Source organism: Lissotriton vulgaris, chromosome 7 (genome assembly GCF_964263255.1).
Source record: "Lissotriton vulgaris chromosome 7, aLisVul1.2, whole genome shotgun sequence".
Taxonomy (NCBI): domain Eukaryota; kingdom Metazoa; phylum Chordata; class Amphibia; order Caudata; family Salamandridae; genus Lissotriton; species Lissotriton vulgaris.
Genome location: NC_141695.1, coordinates 1,686,109,053 through 1,686,136,378, shown reverse-complemented (window position 1 = coordinate 1,686,136,378; position 27,326 = coordinate 1,686,109,053). Strand labels below are relative to the sequence as shown.

The following is a 27,326-nucleotide window of genomic DNA, read 5'->3' as shown; positions in this document are numbered from 1 at the left end:
CCATTACTGTATGAATCTTTCTTCCAAAGCAAATTTTCATTTGTTTCGTAGCCTTTTCAAAAACATCCATGTCTCCAGCTACTTCAATTGGAGGTAAATTATCAAACTCCTTTATGCCTGCGCCACCTAAACAATGTTTTAATAAAAGCGAGTTTTCTTTTAGCTGAACAACCATCTTTTTCTAAAACATCCACTTAAGCTAAAAACATGGGAAACCATAAATCCCATTCTATACGTGGTTCTCCAGCAACTTGTAAAAAATGTGGTGGCGCAGAAATGTTAGACATGGTTGAGGCTATAAACTAATAAATAAGTCAAACAGAATATAGTTTGAAAATAGTAATAATAAAAATAATACCTTGTATCTTGAGTAAAGAAGAAAATGAGGGAAACAATAGTGCTTTAAAAAATAATAACGTCTTGAAAATATAGATGAAATATCTAATTTAAGGAGTTATAACACTTTAAGAAGTAATGTCGGAAACTCTGGCTGAAATTGACAGAAACGCCGATGAAAATCCAAGATGGCCGCTGCGTGTTGCGTGTGCAAGGTGAGGTCAAAGGCACAATCCCAGAAGGCAATGCTCACAAGAACGCTGTCGGAGAATTCTTGAGCACGCAAAGCGTTCGGAGAAACGGAGTGGCGCATGCATAAGGATTACAAATAATGCGCTGGAGAGTTTCAATACTGCCCAATGATGCGGTCGAAAGAAACGGCAAAAGTAAGTTAATTTAAACGATGGCACCAAATTCCAAAATTATCCGAAGCATTTACACAATAACTCCTCAAACAGCCAGACAAAAGTTTAGGCCTTACTCTTCTTTTAACCGTCAGCGCAAGGTAAAATGAAGCGCTCGGTTTAAAAAAAATAAGTAACAATGGTGTAATAGGAAAAAGAAAATAATACTTTACCAAACGGTGTTCCGACAATGACACCGACAATCAGTGACACAATACTGAAGTAGATTATTTTGTAGTTAGAAGGCAGTTTGTAGAGTGATATTGAGTGTACGCTGCCTCCAAAGTAAAAGTCTGTATCCCAAACGTTGCCAATATTTATGTGGAGAATACGTAGAGAGACACAGGTACAGGTAACAGGATTAATTCCAAATTTAAGGACAGCTTAACAACCACAGGCGGACAACCAGACTAGCACGACCAATCTCCTCATCAACCGCTCCACAGAATCCTTAACCAACATTCCCATGACAAACAACCACTCTAACATGAACCATTCTATAAACTAGAATACCACACTTAGGTTGCCTGGCAGTGGTCAGTTGAGGCTTTGCTGTCTTGCTTGTATGCTGTTTAGCCGTGGGTTCCTGTTATTGGACTTCGTTCAATAAATGCTTCGCTTTCTACATACCTGTCTCAGCTTCAAGTCATTTCAGCTTCACCCCGATACTACATGAACGGCACTGGGTTTGTTGACATTTCTTTTTTCAAAAGTAAAAATAAACAGACAAGGTATGGCAAATCATTATGTTTCTAAGCAGAAAAAAACAGACTCAGACACAGTTCAGTTGTTCATTGTGATATATTTCATAAGCATCCAACTCTTAGAAGAACTTCATTCATGTCAAGCAGAACAAAACAACAGCTTTGCGAACAACTTTCTTTGTCCTGTCGCCATCCCCTGAGGACAGTGAAGAAAGACTACCAATGCCTGGGATGGGCATGGGCAGCAGGCGGTGAACCTGCGGGGGCTGACCGGCCATTAAAGACTGCGTGTCCGCCACACCTGCATGTTTGCACAAGGAAAAAGGCCACAGCGTTGACAGAAGAAGCGTGTCAGCAATAAAAGCTGAGGTAAGGATGAGACAAGCGGAAGAAAGGAAGCAGTCCGTGCCAGAAGGGCATGGGGTAGAGGTGCATTCTGGGAAAGCGGTGGAACAGGCAGCCATGCCCCGTGCAGCGCTGGAGGCTGTCGTGAGTGTTCAATAAGGCTTAAACATAAATAAATCTGTAATCCAGTACACAGTTCATCACAGTCCATTTGGTTGCCTCGATTTTGAGGGGTGGCTCAGTCGGTAAAAACCAGGGAGACTCACCTCTCGCATTTTGATCGCTAAGTCCGCCTGTTGTGTAAATGTGTCTGACTCGGTTGTAGCACTCTTTGAGAAGCACTCACGTGTTGGCAAACCCTTCGGCCTCATTCTTCCGTATGTTTCTGAGTCATGTGCTTTCATGTGACACTAGAGCGTTGTGGCAGTGGCTATACGAAGGGGCCCGATAGCCCCCCCATCATACTTGGTGGGGAGGGGCATTGGACAGGCTGTAGATGCGTCATGTAGGGAATGCAGATTAATTCCAGGACCCACTGTATAATGAAATTAGTAATGCACCATTCCCACATGCTATCCGGAAGTGAAGACTACCTGCTACTGGGAAGCTAGGTGTAAACATAGTCAATTAGTACACTTCCTGTGTTGTTCGTCCTGGCACTGGTCCAGTTTTGAATTAAATATCAGAAGTGAAGGCCCAGTAAAACATTTCTCCGGGCCCACCCTGGTGATATTTGCTATGTACATACATTAACCCAAACAACTCTCTCACTCTGTATGGGAAAGCCAGCAAAGACCATATAGACCCAAGGCATGTGGGTCATGCTATAGTATAGTAACAAGAAAGTGAGGCTTGCATATAATCATTCATTCAGTATATACACAACGAGTCAGTCTCTCACCAGCAGCCTACAGAAGAGAGCTGATCCTATCTATACATTGAATCATGCCCTGTGTGTGCCACCTCTTACTCTTTTTATAGGGCTGCACCGACTTTACTTGGTCCCCCCCCAACTGTGCGTAGGAAAACAGGCCTCCTTGGCGCGCATAAAGAAGACAACCTAATCTTCACCTGCATATTAGGAAAATGTCACCTGCTGAAGACACCATTACAAGCATGCATGGAGAAACGCTCAAAAACGACGTCATGAGACAGGCCACAAATGTGGGTTGGACTATGTCATGTACAATCTGTGAAGAGGGTCCTCTAAGTTGGGACCCGCCATATATGTGCAAAAAATTTGCTCTCTCTCTCCCTAGAGGGTCCCTCCTCTCTCCATGCCTGCCCACCCTCAGCCAAGATGTTCCTGCATCCACTCAACAATCCTAGACACACATTTGCTCCATCTCCCCCACTTCCAATAAACAGATAACTTGTTTCTATGCACATGCCCTTCTTGAAGACCTGAACCTACAACTCTACACATTCTGTTTACTTATTAGTGCAATTAAAACCTTGAGGCCACTTCTTTTCCAAGTCAGCGGATTTGAAGGCTCCAGACACGTGGGTTTTTCCATTCCCCCATCTCTATTTAAATTGGTGCTTGCAGAGAACCTACCAGGCTGTCTTACCAGCTCTTTTGGGTCGTACACTAGGGAACAACATTGGTTTGTAGCTCCTGTGTCACCCCCTCCATCACCCTCAAGATAACATGATCCATTCAGAGAACCTCCAGGCCCGATCCTGAACCCCTTTACTATTGTCCAAATGACAGGCACATCGCCAGACGACATTCTCGAGTCTTTGTACTTTCTTCTGCATTGTCACTTTGGCAAATGTCTGCAATAAGAGACCTTTAAAATAAGTCATTTTAAGTATTTACATATCTTACATTTTTGCATCTTGGGTGGCATATTAATTGTACGAAATAGGCAATGTGAAGCGTTTCTGCCTTTACTCTGTGTTTAAGATGGGATGGCATAGTTAAGGCCATGTTATGGTGTGTTTAGGCTTTCACCTATACATGTTCACAAAAACACTCTGTTTCAAGTGCATGCCACACCTTAAAAGAGTCCATGCCTGCTAGTTGATAAAGGCCACTGTGACCTTCCTAGAATCTAGATTCAACCTGAGGCACACAAAAATACCTTGGCAAGCCAGCGGCAAGAACCTTCTCCCCCTTTGGCATCTGAAGTGGTTGTTAGCCCCTGCTCATGGGCAGGACCATCTTGTTTCAAAGGGCGGTAATCTGTGTCAACTCAGCTTGCTCATTGGAGGGACCCTGTTGGTCTGAACTCATCATGGGCAGTTCCAGGCCTAGTCATGCGGGGTTGTTAGTCCCTTCAGAATTCTTGCATGCATAGGCCACATCCTTAGCAATGCTGCACATGCGGTTAGACATCTGCAGCTCAGACCTGAAGGCGGTGGGGAAGCAGAACTTGCGGAAGCAGGCCTTGAAGTTCTCATCCAGAAAGGCATAGAGTATAGGGTTAAGGCTGCTGTTGACATAGCCTAGCGCAATGCAGAAGTGCAGGATCACCACCTTGGCCTCGCTGTCGGGCTTGGCGCCCAGGCACTGAACCAGCACAAAGATCTGGATGGGGGTCCAGCAGATGACAAAGACCGCAACCACCACTAGGACCAGGCGAGTGATGCGCCGCAAGTTGCGGTCCTTCTCCTTGGATCCCGAGAGGACACGCACGTTCTTTAGTCGCCGGATCATCAGGCTGTAGCATATGGTGATGATGAGGACAGGAATGACGAAGGAGAAGACAAAGACGCAGATCCCAAAGACTGGGTCCCAGTAATCTTCTGGTACTGGGATTTGCACTAGGCACTCCACCTCTGTATGGAAATATAATAAAAAAAACACAAGGCTCAGTGCATCCACCCAGAAACAGGATAATGTATTCATTTCCATGTTGAAAATAACATTATTTACACAAAATGAATAACATGTTAAAATGAATTACATTTTAATGTAAAGCAATTGCCATTAGACAAATAGGTCCTGATTATGTTGTCAGTTGGAGTTGCCTCCGACTGACATCTTTGAAGATTTGGGATTGACCGACCTCCAGTCAGCGCTCCCGACCGCAGTGTTACAATGCAACCGTACTCCCATTTCTCTATAGAAGCTTGTGCTGCAAACATTTTCAAGCCATAGCACAAGCTCCCATAGAGAAATGGGAGTTTCTGCTAATCCCTGCACCACGTTAGCAGGGGGCCCCATCGGTGCCCCCTCGGCCCCCAACCAGAGGCTGCAGGAAGAAGGGGGCACTGATAGGGGTCCCCAAAGTTGTTTTCTGAAAGACTTTCCATGTCGGAAAGCCTGTCATGGAAAGCCTGTTGGAAACCAACATCGTAATCCCAATGGCAGGAAAGCAGTCGTATGGAATTATGTTCCGGTTCTGACTGTCGAAAGCCAGCCTTAAAGACCATGCGGTTTCAATTCCGACTGCCTAAATTGAAATTAGGTGGTTGAAATTGAAACCGTCAATTCTGGTTGAAAAGCCTCCTGCCTGCGATCGGAGGCTTTCCAGCCGACATCATAACAGGCCCATAATGTTTCATAACGTACAACAGCATAATAATATTATTTTTTTAATTAAGGCAATCTTTAATCTCTAAATCCCCAACCCTTACCCCCTTAATTTTATGTAATTCTGACATACGTACCATACACCTCCTTACCCTTTAACCTATTTTTCTCAGCTGACTAATTCATCTAGAAATAGAACAAATCATATCCGATACTTCTGTGCCTCTAGTTAAATAGCAGTGTGCAGCAGGTTAGTTTTTCTGAAGGCTTTGGTCTTTATAGGTCGAGCATAGCTGCGAACATGCGCTGCTCTGTGAGGTTTCTTGTGTTTACTCTGTGTGGATCTGACTCCTCCCACACTTTCAATTGGCTTTTGCGTGTGTCTTTCAATATTGAAAGCAGGCAAATGGCTAAAGGCGGGTGCTTGTCCCACCTGTTCTGTAATGTTCACTCCCACTGCATTTTGCTCTCTGGAGCAAGCAGCGGCACACAGGGTGGCAGCTGCATTTCTCGTGGGTCAGGTTACCATTTACAGACAACATGCTGTGCTTTCACTTTCGCTTGTTTTGTTTGTTTCCTAATAGCCCACATTCTATTTTTGTTTTTTATTTCTTGATTCTTGAGTTGGTGGTTAACTTGTCAGAGATCTCAGAAAAATTAAATAACTACTGGTGCTAGAAATATTTCCGAGCTAGTTTACAAAAATAAAGTTTCTATAATTTATGGCCTACCGTGGGTGTCTTGTGTGAAAGACGTGCTCCATTGGTTCTGTTGCTGGCGTGTGGCACGTCCATCGATGTACCTGACTTTCTAATTGCATTGTGGTACCTCATCCATATTTCACAAAGTTCAGCAGATTGCATTCTGGTGACGAGTGAAAGAATAGGGGTGTAACCTGAGTTGCAGCAACCTGTGTACACGAGTAGGCAGTTTTAGGAAGAAACTGAATACACTACTTGTCCCCCTCTGAGTCGACCTCTTTTAAGGCCTTTCATTGATTTCTTTGAACTTATTAGCTACACACGTTTCTAATGCTACTCCCCGGCAGCAGCTTATTTAAGGTTCAAGTCGAATGGAACAGTAGGCACTGTACAAGAGTGCATGTGTTTTCCTGATGTGTGCCTCATGTACTGCTGTTGCTCTCTCGCCTGTGTGCTTGTCTCCCCTCCTTCAGTATTGTGTTCACCCACGTGTGCTTCTCGTAAAAGCTCCCCATTCCTCTTCATCGCCCATTTTGCTTCCTACCCGCCCTCCATATTGCTTCCCCCACCTGTGCCTTCCACGTTGCTTCTGTCCCCTGCCCTCCATGTTTCTCCCCCAGTTATGCTTTATTCCCCACCTGCAGCTTTCGTGTTGGTTCCCCCCACATGAGTCCTCTGTGTTACTACCTCCTAAAAAAATAACTATTTATTTTCGTCACTTATAAAGCGCACTGTCACCCTACGGGCATCCTGGCTCTGTCATATGTGTGCTCAACTGGGCCCATGGTACGTGGGGGGTCTCTCCAATTTAAAGGAGTTATGCTCTAAGATAAAACCATGTCTTCAGTCCCTTCCTAACTGGAAAAGATCTTCCAGCTGTCTCATCTCAAGTGGAAGATTATTCCAAAGTCATGCAGCAGAGATGCTGAAAGCCCTACATCCTGATTTTGTTTTTTGAATCTTGGTACCTTCACCATCTTGGCGGAGGAGGAACGAAGGCTCCTAGCAGGGGCATACCAGACAAAATTTATTCTGCATTGGTTCAGGTCCAGACCCATGCAGCTCCGACGAGGTCAAGGAGGCAGATAAGCGTCTTGGTCGTCTCAAGGCTAGCTTAGCTGCTCTCGTTTGAATTCTCTGGAGCCTCTCAATCAAATGTCTTGGAGACTCCAGCAACAAGGCACTATTGTGTTACATTTTTTTATTCACTAATCCAACTCAGATTTGTAAATAAAAAGAAAAAACGGCAATGCCATTGCGAGACCTATTGGCTTTGCCAATGCTTGTTTTGCATTTATGGGGGTGAAAGGAGGTTGCTTGCTAATATTTCGTTTTCTTTTAGGCTGTTTGAGGGATTGTAAAACACTTAGGGGCCCATTAGGATGTCGGGCGGATTGCCACCGCCATGCAGGCGGTGGCGATCCGCCCGACAACCGTCACCAGCCGCCACCCATTTCCCCCGCCATATTACAATGGCAGGGGGGACCGCAGCGGACGTAAACACAGTCCGCCGCTTTTCCACCCCAGTCGGCTTGCGGCCAAGGCAGAAAAGGGTTCATATTAGGATGGCCAGGATCAGATGCCTTTAGGCATGCGGTCTTCACTTTGGGGCCCCCCTGTGGGCCCCCATGGTGAAGGCGAGGGGGGTGCACATGGGGGGTACCTGTGTTATCCCCCTGCATTTGCATACGCAATGCGGCAGGCACCACGCGCTTTGTGTATGCAAATGCATCACAAGCATTTATAGCATTGCGGCGGGTGCTGGTGTGAAAACCGCCTGCCACAATGTTATAAATGCATGATGCGCCCGCCACTGTGGCGGGCGCATCATAATATGCTAGGCGGGACTGCCGCACAGCTCGCGGGTGGTCCCGTTTTCCACGAGGATGGCAGCGAATGGGGGCCTAAGTCATCCTTGGTCTCGCTGTGCTCAGCTCAGTCTGCTCCAGAACTCTTGCTATGTGTGGGAATGCAAGTTGGGGGAGCGGGTAGGGGTGGTTTTGGGGGCAAGATCAAGTCTGCTTGAATTACAAATGGTGCCTTTCAGTTCCAAATTCAGCACTGACACCACTGCAGGTTCTGTGCCAATTTCTGCATTTTTGAAAATAAAACAAACTATATTTTTATTAGATTTTTATCAACAACATACAACTCTATTATTTTATCTATGTTTTTCTTGCAGGGTGGTGTATGCATGTTCGTATTGTATACCAAAGATTATTGCATGATACGAAGATTTTACGCTTCTAATAATGTGGCAATGTCACATATTTTTCAAAGACCATTCCACACATTTTTTCAAAGGTAATTAATTATTTGTTTGCTCTCGAAATAAAGATGCAAGAATTGTCTCTAAATAATTCTCTACCTACTTTTCAATCAACTTTGTTTATGTCTCTACATTTTTTCCCCGAAATTAATGTGCACTACTTTAAAGAAATCATTCTTTATTTTCGAAAAACACTGGGGGCCATATTATCAAGAAAGGGCGATACATTATCGCCGCTTTTATCAGCAGGAAACTGCCGGTAAAGCGGCGATAATGGGCTTGATAATATGCCCTTGTGACTTCCCATAGAAGCCCAGGTTAACACCCGAACCTGAGCTTCTATGGGAATTCACAAGGGCATAGTATTAAGCCTATTTTCGCCGCTTTAGCGGCAGTTTCCTGCCGATAAAAGCAGCGAAAATGTATCGCCCTTTCTTGATAATATGGCCCCGGTTTTTACTCTTCAAAATAATTCTTGGAGTATTTTTACTAGTTTGTGTCCATTTTAGAGGACTCTTGTGACAATTTTCCACTAATTATTCTCAATTTTTTTTGTCAGTTATTCACATAATTGTTTAACTGTATCTCTTGGAGATTGAAACTTAGCGAAGTAACTTTTCGTTAGAAAACCAAACTATTTTGCTCAATCTCCACTTTAAATTGATTGGAATTTGCAAAGTGTCATCTTCACCATTATTTTTCTGCGCTTTGTAGGTCATTCTCACCACATTGAAATATAATTGAGTATATACACAATATTAATCGTAGCATGAGGCAGCTGCAACTTCTTACCAACGTAAGAATGTGTAACCAATAGCCCCACCATCACACAGTTGGGAAGGGATTGGCTACCACCACTTCCAATATAATGATCTAGACACAAATTGCATCACACTATCAGACAAGAGTCAGTGGGCCTCATTTATGAGAAGTGACGCATCACTGCGTGAAAGCAGCGATGCGTCACGTCTCAGTGCGCCCTCCTTGCGACGTGATTGATGCGTCATATTTACTGTATGACGCATCATGTCGCAAGGAGCTACAGATACGTTAGTATTTCTGACGTATCTGTATGGCGCAAAAGTGACGCATTGCTGGAGTGTGTCATAAAAGTGACGCAACTCCAGCAATGTGTCCTTTCATCATGGGACAAGCCCCATGTGAAAGGGCCTGCGTCAGTTTTACGCCTGCTGTCAGGCAGGTGTACAATATTGACGCATTTGCGTCCTAGAAGTGGCGCAGTGAAATCTTTTAGATTTCACTGCGTCACTTCTATGACCCTGTCTTGCGTCTGAACGCCCCCCCTGCATACATTATACCTGGCACAGGTATAATGTGGTGCAGGGGTTTACAAAGTGACGCATCTTCCTCGATGCATAACTTTGTAAATATGGTGCAACAAGGCACATTTTTTACGGCGGTGGTGCATCACAAAAAGTGACGCACCGGCGGCTTAAAAGTGACGCACGGCCTCATAAATAGGGCCCAGCATATTTTGTTGGGTTTTTGGACTCCATTGAGCTTCAAATGTTGGTGGCAGCTTTCTACCAGACACCCAGAGATCTTGAAGTGAAGCATGACGGCTCATTGTTATTGGCGAGAAGCAACAATGAAATTTCAAGAACCACCAAAATAAGAAAAACTGATGCCCCTTAGGAAGCAAATCTAGGACTGTCTGATACCTGCTTTTGTCACTCAACAAATAGTGCGACTGTCAGTAATATCATCCGTTGACACTATTAGTTGAGGAGTATCCAGAAGGATTCAATATATAATGGGAAATTATGTTTCAGAGGGTTAATATCTTAAAGATGAGGACTTATGTATCAGAAATGAAAATGAAATGAAAACAGCATTTATTAAGCGCGTAGCTACCAGGGGCATCCCAGCGCCGAGGCAGTGACGGAGAGAACATCATAACAACACTTAAGGGAAGAGCCAAGTTTTTAACAGTTTCCTAAAGACCAGATGGCTGGGTTCCCTCCGTAGGCGGAGAGGGATGGTGTTCCATATCCTACCGGCATTATAAGAGAATAGGCGGCTGCCAATTCTGGCCTTCTTAACCCCTTCGATGCGGGGCTGTTTTACCCGCTGTGCTGCGGGGCGGGGGCACGCACAGCGGCCCGGTGCTCATTACGAGCTCAGCTTGTCATGAGCCACGGCGCTCCGGTGCTCATGACGAGCTGAGTCGTCATGACCGTGCCCGTTTAATGGAACGCTCAGCACAGCAGGGGAATCAGCCCAGCGTGCGAGCGTTCCAACGGTCATGACGAGCTCAGCTCATCATGAGCACCCGAGCGCCGTGGCTCATGAGGAGCTGAGCTCGTCATGAGCACAGGAGGGGTTAATCCTGGGGACGTTGGCCATATGCAGATTGTCTGAGCGCAGCTGTCTATTCGCCAAGGCTGACCAATGGAATAGTTGATCGCTGGTCCAATCCCTGCTAACACATTGTGGGCGATATTTATTAATTGGTCTGGGCACATTATGCCAATGAACTGCATTATAATGGTCTCTCAGACAAAGCCTGCGTTGTTCTCAATGCCTCCTCTGCAAAGAAAGCTTATTGCACATACTTGTATGTCACCTTTTTCGGAAGAATGTTTCAATATACTTGGAAGTCTTTATTTTCAAATTCTAGAACATGTAATGAGATCGGGCCCATTTTATTGTTTTGTTGCACACTGTGATCCATTATAACCAAATCACTCATTTTCTGTGTGGATGTTGGAATATTACCTCAAAAGCAATACTTTTACGTTCCTAAAAGTCGTGTTTTTTTCTATCTCTATTACCTAGCAACCACTGTTCAATCCCTTGCTTATGTGAGTTCTCATGTGATAACAATTTATTTGTTTTCTGGAAATCGTTTTAGCTGGCTATCTGGTTGTCCCTTCGGTATTGAAGCAATATTGTAGTTGTTGCTTTTTCAACTTATCAATCTAATTAGTTTGTGTTGTCTTGCCTTATATTAGGTTTTCCAAGAAGACCTTACATCTGTAGTCACAGAGTGGAAGTGTTCCTAAAATGACAGCATGTTTTCCTGTCTCTATGTAAGTAATACCATACCTGCAAATTTATAAATGTATTTCACAATGCATTGGAGGGGGTGTGTCCTAATTCCAGGGGCTACCTAAGATGCACTCTGTCCCTCACCAAGTCCCCCAAGCCCCCCAAAAAATCTGAATGGTAGTTGAGGCAGTCTCCAATGCCTTGGGGTGTTTTCACACCTCTTAATGGACATTGGGTGCTCACAGCCACAAATGATGAGCTTAAAAGGCACTTTGCGCAGTGGTTGGCAGCTTGTCTTCCCTGCCACTGTATGATTTTGGCTCCTCACTGGGTGACCATGTGAAGAGAGCTGAAATTGTGTGACATACAGTGGCACCGTGTGAGTTGACAGGTCTGTAATCCATGTTAGGTGTAGCGAGTCTCCCATCTTGCTTCTTTTCACCATTAACATTTGAGACTGTCACACTTCTAGAAAGATGTCTCCTTTGAGGTCATATTCCAAAATCTTAACCAAAAGAGATGGAGAATTGCCAAAATATCAGACCTGGGAAATAGTTTATCTATATTTGAAATGAAAGAAAAGCATTATTACGAATTTGTATCTTTCTCTGAAACACAGACAAAAACACACACAGGCTATATATAGAAAACAACCCCTTAGGGGAATGAAGCTAGTGAGTTACTGTATGAAAGAAAAGGCTTCTTTGTGAAGGAAAGTCGTTTTCTACAGACAAGATAAAAGGCTCAAGTCATAGACTATAGACAATGAACGCACAAGGCAGGTATATTCTATCAGTATCTGAGTGAAAGAAATGTTTCTGGGTGTAGGTACATCTTCCTCTAGCCACAAGAGAACATCCTGGGAATGTAGACACATGTCACAATCATACTTTAGTAATGCACTGGATGTGAAAAAAACGTCAATGTATTTTACTGTACACACCAGGCATTATGTCCAGCCTGTAATCTCTAAAAAGAGCACAGCTGCAGAAATAGAACACAAACTGCAAAAACACAATATTAATGTATGAATGAGAGAAAAGTTTAAATGTGAATCGATGATGTTCTCCGTATCAGGGGCATTTTACAAATCACAAATACAAGCCGAGGTTCCCAAGTTTTAGCAAATCATAGGTTTGCTTCACACTCCTTTCCCCATTCATTGCCAATAGATGTCACACCCAAATGTTAAGTGGAGTGATCAGATCACATACTTTTCCTTTTTCACCTCAAATCCAGCCTTCTTCTGCTGTAAAATCCAAATTACTGTAAAGCAACCTAAACTAAATGTAAAAATGTAAATTGATACTTGTATAGCGCACTACTCACCTGCAAGGGTCTCAAGGTGCTTGTATGAATACCGCTGTGGAACCCATCCTGGCTTTCCCTGTGAGGCGTCCACTCCTGGGCACCCCCAAGGTGGAGGCCAGGGATCCTTAGCGTTGTGGGGGCTGTTGTGGAGACTAAGCAAGCTATTGCCCAGAGTTGCAGAGTGGGACTCCATGATTGGAATAGGCACCGAGGCGAGAATGATCCGGTCAGTCGAATTTTTGAGCCCAAGACCCGCCGAGGCAGGGAATTGAACCCTGATCCCGGGCCAGACCTCTGCATCAGGGTCTGCCGCTCTAACCATTGAGCCACACTTCTCCACTATAAACTATATCAGCCCTGCAACATTCAAATAGAAGTTAATCTCACCAACTGCCTCTAATACATGGGAAAAGGATCATCCTAAGTTAGTACATGAGTATGTAAGGTTATGTTACGTTATCTCTATTTGCAAAGTGTACTATCACCCACGAGGGTGTCCTGGTGCTGAGCAGGTGTGTGTGCCTAGCCCTGCCTATTGTAGGTTGGCTAATTGAAAGCCAGATCTTTAGCTTCTTGTGCAATTCAAGAAGAAAGGAGAAGGCTCTGAGGTGAAGTGAGAGGTTGTTCTACACTTTAGGAGTGATGTAAGAGAACATCCATCCTCTTGATCTGGTCCTGTGTGTTTTTGAGATGTGTGCGAGTAGGAGTCCTGCTCAGCGAAGGTGCCTGGGTGGTTGGTGGAAGAAGATGCAACTGTTCAGGAAGGTGGTGCCTGAGTTGTGTAGTGCCTTTAAAGCGTGTGAGGTGTTTCAATTCAACATGTCTGTGTGCATCGGGAGCAAGTGTGGTTTCCTCAGGTGTGTTGTGAAGTGAATTCTGTGTGGGAGATTGAGGAAGAGTCTTGCTGCCGAGTTCTGGATGGTTTGTATCTTCTAGTGAGTTGCTTGGTGATCCCAGCATACAAAGGAGTTCCCATAGTCCAATTTGCTGGTGACGTGGGTGAGTGACAGCTTTTTCCAGTGTTGATTGTGAGCCTTTTGAAGATCTTCCTAAGCATCATTAGGGTGTGGAAGCAGGATTCAGTGATGGTGTTGACTTGTTCGGTCATGTCCCGTTTGCTGCCAATGATTATTCCAAGGTTCAGCCATGGGTTCTGGGTGTGCACCCAAGTTTGGCCAGCCACCAGTTGGAGTCCCATGGTGATGTGTTCTTGGCAAGACCACTATTTCTGTCTTGTTAGTGTTGAGCTTGAGACAGTTGACTTTCATCCAGTAAGCAACTTTGGAACTGCAGGCGGTAAATTTGTTTCTTGGGTTGGGAGTCTTGTCCAAGAGGGAGAGTATGAGTTGTGTGATGTCTGCATAGCAGAGCATGTTGATGTTGTGTGCTCGGATGACAATAGTCAAAGGGATTGTGTAGGTGTTGGAGAGGGTGGGGTTAAAGTGATGAATCTTGGGGCACTCCGCAGACGAGTTTGTGGACTTCCAAGGAACAAGTTGCTAGGTTTACAGCTTGTGTTTTTCCGTTAAGAAGGAGCAGGTCCTTGGATGCCTATGTTGTGCAGGCGCCTGATGAGGATGTGGTTTGAAACCATGTCGAATGCTTCAGAGGGGTCCAGGAGAGTGAGAGCTGCCTTGTCTCCTCTGTCAAAGATCATATGGATGTCATCTGTGGATGCAATGAGTGCTGTTTCTGTACTGTGGTTGGGCTTGAATCTGGACTGTCTGACATCTAGAAGCTGGTGGTTGCTGAGGTGGTTGGTGAAACATCGGTTGAATAATTTCTCTAAGACCTTTGCCGGGTATGGTAGGAGAGAGATGGGTCTGTAGTTGGAGAGTGAAGATGGGCCAACAGATGGTTTCTTGTGGAGGGGTATGATAATGGCATGTTTCTAAGTGTCCAGGAATGTGGTTGTGCCGATAGAGGCATTGGGGATGCTTGTTAGTGCTTCGCTGATTGCTAGTATTCATTTGGTGGAGGTGTGTTGATGGCAAGGGTCAGATGGAGCACCCAAGTGGATTGTCTTCATCTGCATCTCCAACCAGACTGGAATCAGGGCCTTAACCTATGTTCACTGAACCCCACTTTCTATGCGAATGATCCAAAATTTGAAACGTGTTCCATACCAACCCATAGAAAGTCTCATCCTTATCCAAATTCAGAAAGAAAATTAAAAGGTTTGTATTAGATGAGGACCCTGACCTGGCTCTAGACCTACCTGCACCTGGCTCCGTGTTTTCCAGACGTCTATCTGCATAATCTGAACACTGCAGTCTCCAGACCGTAGTAAGGCTTAGTGTACTCAGGCGCAGCTGCCTTCTGCTGTATGATTTATACCCAACTATACATTCCACAATGTGCTATGCTAAATTCCTGTTTTTAATGCCTGTCTGCATATGTCCTCCGATGTAGTATGATATTTACACCATGAGCATTGTCCTCCTCACATCCTTTATGTGCATGCACGTAAACAGTAAAACGTGACATGGTCTGACTTGCCTACACCCCCAGGAGGGGGGTAGGGGCAAGGGTGCAGCGCTGCTGCTTAAGAAAACCACCCCCTGCACTGCTGCTTTTGTTACTGGGGGCCGATATTGGAGCATTGTTGCAAAACTGGCCCCAAGTAACAAAATTGTCTCCCACTGCTCCACAACCAGCCCCCACCCTTCTAGCCTACCGGGCAAAAGGCGGTTGCCCGCTATGGTCAGTCTAGCCATGGGTCTGACACCCTGTGCTTGGCTGAGACACCCTGCACAAGGCAGAGAAATAAGGAACACATAAATGTGACATCAGACCGCAGGGCACTGTGACTGACCGGAAGTGGTGAAACACAATTGTCATGTCCTGGCAGCTCGTCATCTCTCTTGCCCTCTGCCAGATGTCCTGCCCGAGACACTACTGCGAGTGGCAGACAAAGTAGCATGCTTGATGTCCTGTGACTCCCTTTACAACAGTGGGGACCTTCCTTTTGTAGTTCTGGCCCCTGATGCTTTTCAAATTCCACCACCTGTGGGGATCCATACTATGACAGACTTACAAAAAACACCCAGAATGGTTCAGGACTTCCACCAGATAAAAAGCATGTGCTGCAGAAGGAGAAAGAGAGCACACCCAGGGGCGGCCTTAGGCATGTGCAAGCTGTGCACCTGCACAGGGCCACCAAACCCCAGGGGCCGCCACGCCAATTTATATCCTCAATATAATAATCCTCTGAGGATGGATACTTATTTGCGTGGCGCCCGTGGCAGGGATTTGGTGGTCTCTGGCAGGGATTTGGCGGCCTCCAAACACCTTCCTGAGCTCTGGGGGTGGGGGGGTTCGCCCCGCCTGGACCCCCTCTTCCGAGGCCCCCTACATACACTTCCTGCCCAGGGCCACCATGAACCTAGAGCCGCCCCTGGCACACCACACATAGCAGTGATACCTTCTCAATGTACTGAAGGCGAGAAGAATGTCACTTTGAAGTGAGGTCTACCCCAGACAATATGCCCAGACTCCAGGAGGTAGAAAGAGAGCACATGCAGCAAATATGCAGTAGCACTGAAATGAATTAAAGAAGTACTTTATTGTGCTGGGAGGCTGTTCTATGCTCCAGGCAACACACACTCCAAGGCAATGTACATGGGAGAGATACCACGGCAATGCACCTAATTAGAGACAAATATATTTGGTATGCACTGTATTGTCATACTCAAGATAATACATGCTGCAGATCTAACCAGCCAGTAAATCACAGGTAACAAAATAGGATTACGCTTGTGCATAATCCATTTTTGTGTAACAGAATTATATGTCTGGACTGCTATTAGGAAACACTAGTTTACATTAGCCATCAATCACCGGACTGCATGTCCCATTCTAAGATTTGCAAGACATTGTGCATGACTGCCAGCATCATCTGCTGTAGGCGCCAAGAGGGGTCTTTTATCTATGGTGACAATTTTGTGCTTCTGGGTCCTCAAATTATTCTAATGAAACTAGTAAATTCCAAGCAATGTGAAGTGAATTTGAGAACTGCATTTGTATATTAACATAACTTACAAAATGTATTTTGTGTTGAATCTTACAAAATGCCAGTGACTCATGTTCACATCAGCAGATTGTGTTTTCCATCACCCCTAGCAATTACAAGTTGCTTCTGAAATGAGATTTTATGAGCCTGCTGCAGATGCACTGTATCTAATAAATTTTATGTTTTATTATATATTATGTTATATTGTGTTGTAATGTGTTATGTTGCTTTGTACTTGTATAGTGCAGATTCACCCAGAGGGTATTATCAATGAGCTTTGGAAACTCAGTAAAAGAGACTGGCGAACTATGTAAAAGCAGAATTCTTACTTATTAAACTGAGATGTCTTAAGGACTGTATATGTTTTCATTTATGACTGTTTGTTGTTCTTGTTAAATCATGGCATAAACAAACCCAGAGGAATATAAACTGAAAAGATTGCTATCCTGAGTCTATGCTCTCTAATAGGTCTATGAATTATTCATTATTTGAAAAAGCAAAATGTAAAAAAATTGGACTGTGCATGAAATTGCTGCTAATATATCGCACAAGAGAATGGAATGCAGTATTAGTACCACAGGGCATTTTTAAGATTAACTCATCTGTTTCAATGTACCAGCAAGCCATTTATCCTAAAAAACATTAGGACTCCTTCCACAATCTAACATTAGATTGATCCGTTGAGACAGTACAAAAACATACTTAAGTAAAGCAAGTATGAGAAGGCAATAACAAATGATTTCTTGTCATCCTGAAAAGTTCGGTTAAATAGAATAAATGGTAGAAACGTGTCGACATGAAATTGGGGTCATGTGCAATTAGAATGAATTAAGGCAGTTTCTGCTAAATCAAATAATATACAAAGCAGCTGCACTAAATCAATAACCTCAACATGAGCAATTTGTGTAACAGGAAACGAATTATGTTGGGCCTTTTCAATTGTGCAATAGTTATCCATTTTTTCACTTGATACTTATGTGAACTGCAAGTAATGGAAAGTAGAGTCTATAGCTTTAGATTCTGTGTTGACTCTGAGGGTGAGGTCAGATTTTGAATTAAAGAATAAGTAAGTAGTAAGTGCAGGGGTGGTATGAACAACGACATCCTTGTAGAAAGAAAATAATTGATTTTTCTGGGAAATTACATGTAGTATTGGTCATTTATGAATTTACATTTAATCATCTGAGGAAGCATGGCCCCTAGTTTTGTAGCCTAGACTCTGAAAGAACTTTATCCACTCTAGCCAACTTCAATTGTGGCACGGATAGCATAAGGGAAACAGGAGAGTGGAATGTTTGACTCAGGCCATAGTTAGAGACTTTCTGTTGTCAAAAGGCTAAGCTTGTGCTGTACAATGCTCTATGGTTGAGATAAAGTGCCATGAACGTTATCTCTTATGACCTGGTGAACAGAGAACTTTGTACACAGGTGGAGACATAGAATCTAATTTCTTCAATCCAAGAAGAAGTCTAGTTCCAGTAGCTTAACCACTTGCATGCTGGTGACGGCTCCCGCCCGTCATGGCACACAGTGCTCGTATGCTGATGACGGCCGGGAGCCGTCACGACCATGCCCGCGATCGGAATGTGCCGCACAGGAGCGGAATTCCGACCGCAGGCAAGGGGTTAAATGTGTGCAGTCTCCCTTCAAAATAAAAGAGGGCAGACCCAAAAAGTCCAGTGCAAAAGTCCAAGTGAGAGGAGACCAAGGCAATAACTCCAGACATTATCGGAGGAAAAAGAGTGAAAACAAAATACAAGATGGAGTTGCCACTGGTCAAAAAAAAACTTCCACACAGTATTAACCCCAGGGCATATATGCAGAATAACATCAAACAGGAAGCCCAGACTAAATTGGCATTCTCAATGTGAGGAGAAATAGAATGCCCACAGTATTTGGTCTGCTCCTTGAGGAATCCTCAGGTCAGCAGGCTAAAACCTAAAGAGTTATGTCTTTACGAAACCCCACTGCTCCTCATATAGAATGGGATTATCGATAGCCTACTCTAACTTGACTTAATAACTGATTACATTTATAAAGCACACAGTATGAAAAAAACATCTCTGGACCCTGTAAGTCCTGCTGTCTATACCTGGCTCCAAAAAAGATGGCTCAGAAAAACAGACTGGTCTTAGATGATGCCAGAAACCATGAGTGGTGCTTTTCCCCCATGCAGTGAGTCAGGTGGGGAGTTCCAGAGACAAGGAGTTGGGTAAGGGAAGAGAAGGAGGACCAGGCAAGACATTGAATAAGACATAAACAAATGAGAATGATGATAAAGCCAACCAATGCTAAGCAATGGCTGAGCTTTGAGCCTATTGTAAGTTTTTGGTAAGCCGACAATGGGTCTTTTGCAACTAGACACCTCAAGCTGTGCTGTAGGCTCAACCTAAAAGTGGCAGCAAACAAACCTAGAAAGCCGTCAAGGCTAACATATCTCCCAATTGTCTTTCTTTCATTGTTCAGTGCAGGTTGTAGAGTCTGTCCAAAGAACAGGTATCATATCACCCAAATGTGGACAGTACAGCTGAGATTTCCCTCCAAACAACATTAGTTCTCTTTGTGCTTCATTCACCTGTAGCCAAATTGTATTCATTATTATGGCTCTCTGTAAAATAGGGCCATCCTTACCATAGAGGCAGCCCTATATCATTTTGCAAAGCTTTTCCATCCTTTATTATTTAATCATCTTTATATTTTCGGAAGGTAACAAAGCCCAGTGTCTATTGTTAGCTAAACCTTGCAGAAAACAACTTTAACAATCCCCCCTTCTACAAACGGAATAGCTTTTTCAAAGAAAACTACAGAAATTATTTCTCAAAATCTACATTGGTATCTACATGATAGAATATTTATTTTGATTTTTTTCTACTGCTAACCAAGCACCATCATTGACTATACCCCCTGAGACTGCATGTCTTACAATAACCTCTTGATCCTACTTTCTAAATGGACTCTTCACAATTAGTTTTTTAATTTCAAATAGATTTTATTTCAAATATAAAGCAGATACAAACAAAACTACAGAGTGTAGGTGGCATAGCTACTTGTGCATGTACATAATGACAGCATTGGTCCCCATCTATAATATCAATGTGCTGTCTTGATCATAGCATTCAAGTTAAGTTGATCATATACAAAAGCGTAATGGTGGATGACGTGTAGAGAATCTGGATAAATTAGGGCATGTGGCGAAGATAATATCATGTGATGGAGTAATGTTGCTGGCTATAATTGAGTCAGAATAATAAGTCAGTAGTTCTTAGAGCATGTAAAGAAAACAGATGTGCATTAAACCTTTGGACCACGAGAAAGGAATAGACTTACTTATCTCTCAAATTTTTGTTCAAATTGAAAATCTAGAATTTCTATAAAAAAAACTAAGACCTCTTAACCCCTCCCCTGCTGGTGACAGAACCACTCCATCATCACCCGCGGTCGCGCTGTGCTGATGACGGAGCGGTTCCGTCAGGGCCCGCTCTGCACGCCTGCGCGGCACGGATTCCGGGCCTGCGCTGAGCGTTCCATTGAGCGGGCGGGGTCATGACAGAACCGCTCCGTCATGAGCACAGCGCAACCGCAGATGGTGATGGAGCAGTTCCGTCATCAGCATGGGTGCGCCGCGCGGCCCCCTTAGCACTGCGGTAGAATAGCCGCCGCATTGAAGGGGTTAAAAAACAGGATGGTTTAACATGCCAGAATATCTCAGATACCAGGACACTTTTCTTGTCAACAAGGAATTAATTGGATTGTAAACAATAAAACCGTCGAGTATGACTAGAAATTGAACAAGAACCAATCCAACCTCTAACTCTCGTAGCCCTCATGATAATGAAACTCTTCAATGTAGATCACTCGGTATACATTCTCCTGGGAGCACTTCAAGCTACTAGACTCTTAGACAATAGGTTGTTAAATAAATTGAAACACTCTTCTCATGCCTCCCCCTGGCACAACCAAAACATCAAGATGGATGGTAGAACATTGTCTACAAAGACACGGCTCACAAAGGGTTGAGTCTCACAAGAGACCTCAGCTCATACTCCAACCCTATTTCTTTCTCAACAATTAGGAACACTTATGCCCTCACTGACCTTCATCTGGACACCTTTCTCAAAATTAAAAGTTCCCTATTATTCACTTTATGTACAACCCTACCTTCCAAGTTCAGACAAATCTTGAAAGGGATCACCGCACTTCAAAAATGTATGCCCTTCTCTCCCCTAAAAAAATAAATAATACAAACTCCACGAAAAACTACAATGCAAATGGGAATCCATTTTCAACACTCCTGAAAACCATGCCTTATTGGCTGGGGAACTACTTAGTTACATCTCAGGAGGCTTTCAATTGCATCCTCACTATTACAAAGCACATAATGGATTCTTCACTAATGATGCTTATTACAAAATCCAGAACTGTCCGGGGAGCAGTTACTATTCAGCCAATCTGGGTCCACGTGAGGAAGGCTTGTGCTTTGAGACACTACTGTGCTTTGAGAAGCCACTAAAATATGGAACTATCTAAGGGGCATATGTACAAGGAAATGGTGCAGCGCTGCACTGTGTCATTTAAAAAACGCAGTGATGAGCCGTAATAATACAGCACACTCCTGTGTTTTCCCTGGCGCTGGCGCAAACAATAGCTGCCTAGCGCCAGCACAGACTCCCTTGCACTGTAGTGCAAGGGGGTCTGCGTGGCAGGGATGATTGTGTATGTGTAGGAAGGGATACCTTCCTGCACATAAACGAATCAATAATGGTGATTTGCAGCCTCTATGTCTGTTGCATTTTGCAGCACACATAGAGGTAGCAAGTCTCCATTATTTAATGATTGTTTTGTGCAGGAGGGGACACCTTAGTGCACAAAAAAACAATAATTAATGTCATTTTGCTCTTTCTATGTGTGCGAAAAGCAAAAAGAAGGACCAATTTAAGTATTTCTCCTTGTTGCCCCTATCTTAAGCCTGCTTTTGCATGGTGTAGTTTTTGGCGCTGCCACAGATTTACAGATCCTTGGTGGGAGTCAAAAAGCAATGGATGTTGTGGTGGAATGCCCAAAGCAACACCCATTGCACACCCCTTTCACACAGATGCCTGTTGAAAGAGTACCATATTTACAAAGCGGCATTAGGCCATGCAAAGTGGCTTAACACCACTTAATAAATATGGTGGAAGTCATTGTTCCACAGTAATATCGAAAAAAGTGACGTCCCAGTGGCGTAGTCACCTTGTATATACGCCCCAAAGCCTCTTGTTTCTTCATCCCTGAAAAACTTCTCTTCCCAGAGTCCCAGCTGCATGTCTCAACAGTGCAGATTTGTGCATACACTTACTGTTCAGAAAACAATAGGTGACAGGTTGGGGAGAAATGAAGCCAATGGAATAATCCTAAAAACAAAAGCTGAAATGAGATGAAAGTGTATGAAGGTATTTTGTTCAAGAAGGGTTTGGGGACAATCTTTATTTCTTAAGTCATTTCATCCTAAGTCCTGGTTCTCAGAACAGCCAGGAAAGCCTGTCTGAAAAATTAGCTTTGGAACTATTTCTGCTCATCCAGGCAGATCCTAAATCCTATCCACTTACAGAAAAAGATTAGGGGTGGGCGTAATTTGCATAATCGCGTTACGCAAATATCCGCGAAACTGTAAAAAATCTGCGCAAACACGCAGAAATTCCGCGAACGCGCAGAATTGCTTGTTCGCGATGCTTTTTTACTGTACGCAATCACTGTTTGCGTGCTCGGGGGAAATATCTCGCAAACACGCATTTGAGAACGCAAAAAGCAAAAAATTTCGCAAGGTCGCAGAACGCAGAATTTTGGGCAATGTTGCATTCTCCGTGGAGTGCGAAATTACCCAAATTCCACAAATTCTGCGAGCACTTCAAACCCCACCCCTCCTGCTAACATCACAATTGCTACCCAGCACTCTGACGTATGTTGAACTCACCATCTAAAGAGCTATACAACTCACCTGCGACAGGGAGAAAGGTGCACAGTCAGAAATAGGTGGATGGTTGACTGCTGGAGGAATGGATGCATAAACAAATCAGTATATAGCTACACATACAGAGAGATAATAACTTCTTCCCTATAGTGCTCCACACCACCATCTCTAATTGCTGTGAATGATGTATTATTATTATTATTATTATTATTATTATTCAATGTAATGGTATTCTGTGTACTGACCCTGAATAATGGAAGGTTGAGTTGGCCTTGGTTGGATTCAACAGTGTGATCTTCAGCTCATTATAATTCTCAATAGGGATTGTTTAACTCACTATGTCATGCTCTCTGCTGGTTTGTACATAGGTAGTTAGATATATAGACAGACAGACAGGCAGGCAGGCAGGCAGGCAGGCAGGCAGACAGACAGACAGACAGACAGACAGACAGACAGACAGACAGACAGACAGATAGATAGATAGATAGATAGATAGATAGATAGATAGATAGATAGATAGATAGATAGATAGATAGATAGATAGATAGATAGATAGATAGATAGAGTCTTGTATTGATTGGTTGACTGATAGATGGATGAATGTGATCCTTCGACAAATGATTTCAATAAAGCTTTATGACTGCCTGAGTACATATCAATGATTCAGAAAAGGGGGGTGGTGATGAACAGAGTGTCTGAATTAAGCAGACCACTCTTACCCAGTCCAAAGATCAGGGCTTGATCCATCACCGTTTTTTAGCTCACTGCACCATCCCAGCTCAGAACTTGGCCATATGCAAATTAGTCTAACCCTGGCCCAGTGCATCATGGGAACAGGGCAGACCAAACTACCAAGCCAATTCTTATACTGGGAAGGAAACAAGCTTCCGGGGACCGGTTTCTGGCATTTCAGCCGTCTTCGGCCCGGCTTGCTTGAATCCTGATGGTGCAATGAGCAAGGGACTCACATCTGAGTATACCCTTCCACGCTTATGGTGGACAAAAATGATTCAGAAAAGGGGGTGGTGATGAACAGAGTGTCTGAATTAAGCAGACCACTCTTACCCAGTCCAAAGATCAGGGCTTGATCCATCACCGTTTTTTAGCTCACTGCACCATCCCAGCTCAGAACTTGGCCATATGCAAATTAGTCTGACCCTGGCCCAGTGCATCATGGGAACAGGGCAGACCAAACTACCAAGCCAATTCTTATACTGGGAAGGAAACAAGCTTCCGGGGACCGGTTTCTGGCATTTCAGCCGTCATCGGCCCGGCTTGCTTGAATCCTGATGGTGCAATGAGCAAGGGACTCACATCTGAGTATACCCTTCCACGCTTATGGTGGACAAAAATGATTCAGAAAAGGGGGTGGTGATGAACAGAGTGTCTGAATTAAGCAGACCACTCTTACCCAGTCCAAAGATCAGGGCTTGATCCATCACCGTTTTTTAGCTCACTGCACCATCCCAGCTCAGAACTTGGCCATATGCAAATTAGTCTGACCCTGGCCCAGTGCATCATGGGAACAGGGCAGACCAAACTACTAAGCCAATTCTTATACTGAGTACATATCAAGACGCTCTTTAAAACAGAGGGTATTTTATTACACCAATGAATGGCATATTGAGCTCAGTTGTCAAAAAGTGAAATGTGTTCATCTAAATGCTTGAGTCTATAGTTGGATCAAGTTACCTACTTTTTTAAAGTTCACAGAGCATTCTAGTAGTATTGCTGGTAAGCTTTTACAGTTGTGGTTTCCAGGATTTAGTTTCATGAATTCCACTGTTATCAAATGAAAAAGCATTTTAACATATCCAAATGTGGCAGGTGTACATTTTTTCAGTAGCAAATAGTCTATAAAAGTATATTTGCACTTCACAATTATTTTTATTTGTTTTTCTTGATTCGAATTAGTTTTCATCTTGAAAAATCCTTTCTCCTCCTCTTTCACCAAGGCCCCTCTGTATTCTGACCCTGAATACTGTCCTGCCTGTGCCCTTGACTGTCTCCTCTGCTCAAGGATGGGAATGTGACTTGCCAAAGTTTCCGAATACTCAACTACTTTCAAAAGCATTCCTGCCCTAGAAGGCCTAATCCCTGATCCTGTGATGAAGATTTTCTGGATCAGAAATGTAAACAGTACTGGCTTAATGGCATGCCTGAGAAAATAGGCTTTGAGTACAAATTCAATTCAACTGATTATAAAATGCGAATTTACACTTGTAAAAGAAGCCAAGGGTGCTATTAGTCCAAAATAGCATAACTTGAAGAATCTGGGCCTTTGTGAGGTAGGTCTTTGCTGTCATTTGTTGATGTCAATAGGTTCTGGAGCTAAGGAAGCTTATATAGGGTTTGCTCTTTGCATGTTCAAAGAAGCAGTTGAATGTGTGCTACAGGTGACCTTATCTATACTATTATTATAAAGAGAGAACAGAAACCTTTTGGCAAGTTAAACTCGGGAACCACAGGGCCAATCCACACACCCAATACATTGTTGGAATCCTCAGGGTGTGTAGATGGTCATAGGCGACATAAAATAAAAATAAAATGTAAATTAAAAAATTTAAATTTAAAAACAAAGTAGTCCCCTAAAACTAGCGCCGGCCGCGACGTAGCGCTGACCGAGACCTAGACGTGCGTGATGACGACAGGCGGGGAGAAGCGGTGACGAGCAGCGAGGAGTGGCGGTGAAGGAGCAGTGACGAGCGGCGAGGAGTGGCGGTGAAGTCCAGAGCGCGGGGAGGAGCGGCAGATCAGGTAAGGCAAAGGCGAGGCGGGTGGCTGGCAGGAGGCGGTCTGGGCAATGTCGGGGCGGGCGGGGCCGGGCGGGAGTGCACAGAAGCCTAAAAGAGGAGTGGCGGTGAAGTCCGGAGCGCGGGGAGGAGCGGCGGCTCAGGTAAGGCAAAGGCGAGGCGGGAGGCGGGAGGGAGGCAGGCGGGAGGGAGGCGGGAGGGAGGCGGGCGGAAGGCGGGAGGCGGTCTGGGCAATGTCGGGGCGGGCGGGGGCCTGGGTGGGAGTGTACAGAAGCCTAAAATGCTGCCCCCAGCCCCCTTGTGCCCCTGGCCTTGCCGGGTCGGGCTGCTAGTAGTGTATAAGAGACTCACAATGGGGGTCAATTACGATGCAACCCGTTACGGCTCTGACCGATGGTCGGAGCCTTCAGGGCTGCATTGTAATCAGCCCTTCGGTTTACTTTCTGACAGCCTAATTATGATCTAGGCAGTCTGGAAGTAAACCAGCGGTCATTCTGGCTGGCTTCCGACGGGCTCTAGGAGCCCGTCAGCCAGTTGGACGCTGGCCAGTAATCTCAAGGGCAGGCCTTTCCGCCTTTGAGATTACGATACACTTCAGGCAAGGTTTCCATGCCGGCCAGTGTCTGACTTGAAAGCCATGTTGGAAAGCATGCTTGGGGGCCCCCAGCACGACCCCCTTGGGCTTGCGGCCTCTGGTGCCTGCCACAGTGTGCAGGGATGAACTGCACCTCCCTTTTCTCAAAGGAAGCTTGTGTTATGGCCGGTTTATGACAGTACCACAAGCTCCCATTAAAAAAGGGAGCATGCAACCGAACAGTGTTCGGTCGCATTGTAATGAGCTGGTCAGAACCGCAGTCCCAGGACCGAGACAGTGTCGGGCGGACTGAAGACCACCCGACATCGTAATCAAGCCCTAAGTCCTTTATTTTGTTGCATTCTCAGAATTAAAGTCCGGTATTTAAATTTGCAGCAGCAATACAGAATAGGGGGCCCGCTAGCTGAGTGTTTCAGGGGAAAATTGCTAGATAACGTGCATTGAGTTGTGCTGTAAAATCGCCCTTCATAGTATCCAGTATCCTGCAACTAGTAAATGTAATGTAAACATATTTGTAAAGCGCTCTGTTACCCCGGAAACCAGTGTATCCTGGCGCTGTACTCATACCGCTACTGAACCCATCCTGACTTTTCCCCATGAAATGTCCCCTCCTGGGCATCCCTGGGGTGCAACCAGGCATCCCCAGCACTGTTGGGGGCCGTTGTGGAGACTAAGCAAGCTATTGCCCAGAGTTGCAGCGTGGGACTCATGTTCAGAGGAGGCACCGAGGCGAGAAATCAGGTCCGAGGAATTATGAGCCCAAGAACCACCGAGATCAGCCGAGGCGGCTGAAGTGGGAATTGAAACCTGGTCCCGGGCCAGACCTCTGCACCAAGGACTGCCGCTCTAACCAGTGAGCCACAATTCTCCACTGATGCTGTGCGCTTTGGAAACGCCATGTATATATCATCATCAGAAAGATGCTTCCATTGTACTATGTGAAAGTGTATGGATCTAATAAAAAGATTTTTTTTAAATTCTTTGCAGCAGCAGCAATGCTAGAGGGTGCTGAATATAAATTAAAAATAGGTTTGAAGAGCTCCGCACACTTGATAGATGATGTCCTGGGTCCTATGTGACAACAGCGTGATGCATGCTCCTTGTCTTTGACGCAAGACAGCACATTATCTGTATATCTGTGGTGTATGAATGCAGAAAACTTATCAGCCGAGGGACAGGCGCCTCATTCGAGACATTCTGCTGAAGCATACGTTTCTCAGAAATTACACCCTGAGCAAGAAAGCTACATTTTTATCATCTGTGTATCTTATAGCTCGACTGCTCAGTGACGTCAACAGCTGGTTAAGGGCCCATTTCAGATATTCAGCTGCAAATGAACAGATTAAAGCAGCCTTCAGCTGGGAGGCCTGAATGGCCGCCATGTTCTATCCAACTATATTGGGAAAAAGTGAGCTTTTACATACACTGCAATAGACTTATGGGTGAAATTGGATAA

At 44.5% G+C, this 27,326-nt stretch overlaps 1 protein-coding gene across 1 annotated transcript in view; it reads right to left on the bottom strand.

The window, feature by feature from the left end:
- Positions 1–1,578: 1,578 nt before the first annotated feature.
- The window catches only part of OPRL1 (opioid related nociceptin receptor 1), a 201,900-nt gene continuing 176,152 nt past the window's right edge, over positions 1,579–27,326 (bottom strand). The window contains exon 4 of the mRNA XM_086929064.1: positions 1,579–4,573. Coding sequence (XP_086785190.1) covers positions 4,050–4,573 — 524 coding nt within the window. The 3' untranslated portion in view covers positions 1,579–4,049. The remainder of the gene's footprint in view (positions 4,574–27,326) is intronic.